The 6,559-nt window shown below is 32.3% G+C and overlaps 1 protein-coding gene across 3 annotated transcripts; it reads right to left on the reverse strand.

The window, feature by feature from the left end:
* LOC107648499 (polynucleotide 3'-phosphatase ZDP-like) lies at positions 806-5,717 on the reverse strand. 3 transcript variants are annotated; one of them, XM_021105163.1, is made up of 9 exons: positions 5,555-5,717; positions 5,316-5,387; positions 5,167-5,223; positions 3,849-3,925; positions 3,510-3,591; positions 2,819-2,935; positions 2,280-2,410; positions 2,075-2,144; positions 807-1,074 (listed from the first exon to the last, which is right to left on the reverse strand). In XM_021105163.1, exons 2-9 carry the CDS (start codon positions 5,361-5,363, stop codon positions 1,027-1,029), a joined length of 630 nt encoding a protein of 209 aa, XP_020960822.1. In that variant the 5' UTR covers positions 5,364-5,387; positions 5,555-5,717; the 3' UTR covers positions 807-1,026. The 3 variants fall into 3 exon arrangements, with proteins under 3 accessions (XP_016207827.1, XP_020960822.1, XP_020960823.1); XM_021105164.1 differs by having other exon boundaries at positions 5,560-5,711; XM_016352341.2 differs by having other exon boundaries at positions 806-1,074; positions 5,316-5,711.

A 6,559-nucleotide genomic window follows, 5' to 3' on the forward strand; every position in this document is an offset into this window, starting at 1 on the left:
TATATATATAATTGAATAAAGATTAATAGATTTTATTTATTAAATTATATATAAATAATGAATTAAATTAAATTAATTAATTAAAAAATTAAAAAATTAATTTATATTTTAATATTAATAAAATATTAAAATATTATTATAATTTATTTCAAAAAACTTTATATTGTGGGCCAAAAGTTTGAGTTTGACCAACACCAACCTCTATTTCACTGGGCAAAGCTCACTTCTACCACGATGCTTGGCCTCCACATTGCGATCCGAATATCAATAAGCAAGAAAGTAAATTACATAACACTTCGCATTACTATTTAGTATTTAGTATTTACTATTTACTAACCTTCTAACTTGACTTATCTTATCTCTTTTAGCATGCATATTGTTATAATCGTTTTTCACCCTCTTAAACAAGAATCTGTTTTATAGTTACGAAATTTTTGTATCAAAATTAAAAAAAAAAATTATGACACAGTTAAAAAATTTTTATGTTAATTTTTTATTCTTAACAAAAAAAAAAACAAAAAACAAGAATGAAAAACTCAAACAACTAAAAAGAAGAAATACATATACAGTAAAATCACTAAAGAAGAAGAGGAAAAGAAAAAAAAAACACAGACAATAACAGGCTAACAGCAATAAAAGAACGAGAAAGAACGCAAAATACAAACGTTTACGTTAGTGGAGAATTAGACTCACTAATGAAACTAGTTCTAGTTGAATTTGGACCAACTAAAGCTGCTAAAAAGTCTTAGATGTATCGTGGGACGATTCACAAATATCCACACACAGCATTTTGCATTTATTAGTGCATAATTTTATCTTATTTGCTCCATCTTTCCCATAAATTGGGGTTAATTTGTTCAAGAAAAACATAATCTTTTCTATTGCTCTTGCAAAACAACCTTAAACTTTTCAGCAATCCCATTAAACGTGTAGTTAAAATGCAGTGATAGCATACAAAGTGAAATTACTTCAACTTGCTTTAGAAGCAAAAGTTATTAAGAATAACTCTTTCAAATGATGAGACCCTTAAGTGTCAAAGAACTCTTCAGGGACATAAAACTTCAAACCATTCGCCTGCATCATCCATTAAAACAGAATAATCAGAAATATATTACACAACATAATGTAAATGATCTCTTATTATGTATTATCGTATGATAAATTTATTCTAATATTTTTAATATATGAAATAAGGACATTTTTATCCACTCCAACCTATAGTTAAAATGTGTACAAAAACAAGTTTTTTAGAATGCGCATTAAATACGACTAAATATCTATTTTGGTCATTGAGATTCACGCAATTATTCAATTTGGTTCCCAAAATTCAAAATTACCTATATTAGTCCTCCATATTCAAGTCCGGGTACTAATATAGTCACTCGACTCTTTCCAGCGATGACTAGGCAAACAGAATGCTGAGATGGCACCCTCTCTGCCACGCTTGATGATGAGTAAACGACGTCGTTTATCCTTGGTGCCCAAACAAGTCAGAAATGAAGAATAGTGGAGGTAGAGAAGAAAAATACTTTGTTTTGGGTCTCTATCGTTGCTTCTCCCTTCATATAAAAAGCGACGACATTTGTAACTTGTTTGGATGCCAAGGATAAACGACGTCGTTTACTCATCATCCAGCATGGCAGGAAGGGTGCCATCTCAGCATTCCGTTTGTCTAGTCATCGCCGGAAAGAGTTAAGGGACCACATTGGTGCCCGGACTTGAATCTGGAGGACCAGTATAGATAATTTTGAATTTCGAAAACCAAAATGGGTGATCACGTGAATTTCAAAGAACAAAATGGGGATTTAGTCCATTAAATACACTTTTAGATTATGCAAATGTTTTTTAAGATTCATATTGCTATAATAATAGAAATGATACAATAAGTTAACTATTTGGAGTTTAACTCAGACATAATACTATATATTCAAATAAAATACATAAAAAAAAAATATTTTACGTGTTGAATATATGCATAACTAGGCCTATCATGCAATAATACATCACATGATCCAATCACGCAGTGCTTTATTTTAATATGCATACAAAACATTGGCGAAGTTGTTTTAACTACCTCTGCAAATTTAATATCAGCATCACTGTGATCTGATTCTCTCCCAGCTGCATCACCAACATAAAAAGATCTACAACACAGAAATGATTATGTTTAAATTTTGCATTCCTTCATAGGTAAGTGCCAAGAGCAACTAAACACAGCTATTATAAACTAGTGGAAAAAATAAGCATCGATTGAAGAACTGAATGGTATGAAAAGTAACCCATCCACGTCAATGGCAATGCCAGAGTTGAAGTGCTTCTCCATAAGTCGCCACATCCCTGGGTTAGGCTTGCGAAAAGGATCAGCATTCGTTATATTAGCTTTACTAGGTAAACCACAAGCTATGAAAACCTGCAATATATATAATACTATATTAATTACCTTTCATGATCTTTGTATTTTTTTTCCTTAATAATTTCAAAACAAATAGGCAACCAACGTTATTTTCATTTTTCCTCTTTTAAAATTTTGTTGCATAACGAATACCAATAGCAACTCTCCAAGGATCATTCATCATTGTCCATTGCCCTAAATTTCCATAGCTGGAGAAAACCATTGTGCAGCTTGGTTCCCAACATGTCATTAATAGATAAGAATACTAGATCTGATAAGTGATAACTGTTCAAAATTACAAAGAGATCACTGAAAGAATGAAAAAAGAAACAATATATACAACAATTTTCAAATGACAAAACAGCCCATATTAATTGAATGGTTAGCAAGAAGAGAACATAAACTTTCTACATCTCTTAGCCTCACCTGAATAGGGACCTTCACCGACTCAATAAAACTATTCAGCCGTCCAATTTTTGAGTCCACAGCTACCTGTCTCTTGTTCTTCCAGCGCTCAATATTGCATTCGTTGGTAAAAATTACCTATATGTAGTAGAAGACAGAAACATTAACCAATGAATTGATTGCATCTGCATAAACTACCATATAAGATTCCTACTAGTATCAATTCTATACAGCAAAGGTTTCTTTTGGCTCTTAGCCACTAATTCCCAGACCCTATTACTAGGAATTAAACTAATTTAGCTTGATAAACTATGAATTCGACTAATGTAACTTGAGAAATGTTGGCTTCATATCGCGAATTTTTTTTGTCCCCAAGACTCGAACTTGGAGTAAACTACCCGAAAGAGTTTAACACAAACAAAAAGATCTAGGAAAAATGACATGATTGAAAAGCTCCCCAAAAATAGTAAACGTTTACTATCTTTGATGGGAGGTTTTCATTTCGGTTTTTTCAGGGTCCCTTTTATTGGGGCCAGAATCTTTCCAATATCATTTTGGTAGTTTATTCGACAAACCTGTCGATTACTTGACCAGCTTGGTCTTGGGACTAAATAAAGATTTGAATGAACAAAATACAGAATAACAGGTAAAAAATTAGAGGCAAATTTCCACAATAGATCTCAGCTATCTTTTATAGGTTAGAAGGACACACCAGCTTGTAGCCATCATGATATAAGCTCTGTAGTTTATCGGGAATTGAAGAATACATGAGTGACCAAGCATTTGGACCCACTCTGGAAGTAAAAGATTAGCACAAAAATCAATAAAAAAATGAAGCTCATGCACATGAAAATGACAATAATAAATTAATAATAATAATAATATTCTTATTTCACTTGTATAAGATTGTTCTAAGAAAAGACATCAAGTCTAATAACTAATATAGCTATGCCAGCAATATATAACCAGAAGCACTAACATTTTGCAATAGCATTTCCCGTTCAAACCAATATTGCCATCAATTTACATCATAATTCGGAAGAAGATTTACATATTCACAGCAGTTTTTGCGAGAGTTCCATCAAAATCAAAGGCAGCAATCTTACTTGAGTCGTGCAAACCATCATCCTGGAAATTATTGAAGCACAGAACAGAACAAAGAGGAAAAAGTAATTAAAATTTACATGAACGTAATTTTAACTGCAGAATTTATACAAAATATACCCCGATTTTAAAATCCAACCAAACTATATTCAGAAATAAGAAAGCTACTGGGGTGCCGGTGAGAGAAAGAAGTCTATGTGTTGTAACAATTTTCACATAGTGATATTCTCTGGTTGTCATTTGACAACGGCCGTGGTTTTTTCTCCGGTAATTGGAGTTTCCACGTTAAATTCTTGTGTTGTGATTGTGTCTATTTTATTTCTCTGTCAAAGGTGTTTTCTCAAGGGGGAATGGTGTATTATTCCCAACAAGTGGTATCAAGAGCTTTGGTTCGGTAGGATTTATTCTTAGTATGCTCTGTGGTTGCAGCCTAGTCTGACCTTCCACATCAGAAAAGAATTTTGTCCTATGGCTTGAGGTTGATCTTTGGTTATTGTTGTTGCTGGAAGGCAGTGTGACACTGTGAGAGTGCTGTTTGGAAAGGTTCTGGCTAAGGAAAGACTTGGTATTTAAGTGTGTCCATTGTGACCCACCTCTCTTTCCTGGGGACCCTTCCTAGTGCACGGTTGAGTTATACTATTCCAGTATACGGTTGCAACAATGTCAGGATATTCAAGTGCTGTGAAGCTTGAAATAGAGAAATTTGATGGAAGAATCAATTTTGGCTTGTGGCAAATACAAGTCAAGGATGTGTTGATACAATCAGGTTTGCACAAGGCGTTGAAGGAGAGGATCTCTGGTATGAAGGATGAAGAATGGGAGGAACTAGATTTGAGAGCTGCAAGTGCTATTCGCCTGTGTTTGGCTAAGAATGTTCTTGCAAATGTGCAAGGAATAAAAACAGCCAAGGAACTTTGGGATAAACTCAAAGGGTTGTATCAGTCAAAGGGCATCTCAAATCGGTTGTTATTGAAGGAGCAGTTCCATAATCTACGCATGGATCACAATGTGAAAATCTCCGACCATCTTAGTGCTATCAATGGTATTGTCTCTGAAAGAGGCAATTGGAGTGAAAATTGATGATGAAGATAAGGCACTAAGGCTCATATTGTCTCTTCCCTCTTCCTATGAGTATATCAAACCTGTTTTAATGTATGGGAAGGAAACTCTGAATTTTGAAGAAGTTGCCAGTAAGCTCATTGCTGAAGAAAGAAGAATGAAAAATGAGGGTAGCACTTCATCAGCGACATTATTAACTTCTTCACCAGTTCATTAAATATGACTGTCTGAAATGCTTTCCACTTCGGTAAAAGGGTAGCATCCTGAAGCAAGCAACAAAGTTTAAAGTTTAAGATTATTTTCGTATTATCAAACACCTTGTGTGCATATGAGGACCACTACATTTTAAACATACTCTGTACTTGCTTTTCACTTCAGAAAGTGAATAGTTGAAGTCATCCATGTCCTCCAAGTTAGAAATACAAAACTGTAAGAGTATATATGCAGAGAGATTAATCATCAGAATTCAGAAATGTGAAGGAGTAAATAAGCTAAACGCAACATTATAATGTTTACTGGTTCAACTACACAACAATTTCATAAATTATGAAGAAAATATAGTCTGCTACACATAATTCTAAATCAAAATCTAACCTCACCAATTCTTGTTATAAGCACAAAGAGAGTGTTAGAAAACGATGGAATGTAAACAAATGCAATGTAAAATATGTAATGAGTTTCTATGCAATCAAGGAGCTGGGTGGTAGATTAATATCTATTTCCTTCAAACACGTTTTCCGAGAGGCAAATTTCTGTGCAGACTCCTTTTCAAAGCAAGCTCATCTCATTCCTATGGGATTACAGTGCTTCCAGACTCCTCCCCTTTTCCTCGACAATTGGAGATTATAAGAGAAGAGTAAATTTGTTACGGTGGCTTTGGTGCAGTGTTTTGTTTTTAGGCGCTCTTGGTAATCAAACAAAAATAATGACAAATTAGGAGTTAGACCTTTGACTAATGGTCTTATATTCCATGAGATAAATATGAGGTACGGGTATTTTTTTGAATCGTGGTGTCTACGTATCGATATATTTTAGATATAATGTTTATTGATATTCGTTTGACATAAGTGTTTTTTTAATAATGTCTTAATAAAAAAATAATTTTTTTAAACACATTTAAACACATCTAAATATCATTATGTGTTAGTGTATTTAACTTTATTTTTAATATATATATATTTTTAAAATAAATTTAAAAATAGTATATATTATTATTTATTAATTTTTTTAAATATTTTATATAATTAAAATAAAATAAATAATCAAATTTATTCCTGAAATATTGCTCGTTTTTTAAATTAATTTTTTATTTTTTTAATTAAATTCATCTTTCAAATATTTTAAATTAATTGCATTAGTCTTTTTATCATTTTTTTTTATTGACGGCATCAAAATTTGTTAATGTTGCACATTAAGTGATACTATAATACACACGAATCTTAATTGACTATTTACATGATAAGTTTATAAAATTAGATCAAATCAAAATCTAATTAAGAAAAGAACTTGAGGCATTGGAATCGTACTATTTAGGATTGATTTGATATAATTTTATAAATTTATCATGTCAGCTGCCAATTAGAACTACTTAACGTGTTA

The sequence above is a fragment of the Arachis ipaensis genome, chromosome B06 (assembly GCF_000816755.2).
Source record: "Arachis ipaensis cultivar K30076 chromosome B06, Araip1.1, whole genome shotgun sequence".
Taxonomy (NCBI): domain Eukaryota; kingdom Viridiplantae; phylum Streptophyta; class Magnoliopsida; order Fabales; family Fabaceae; genus Arachis; species Arachis ipaensis.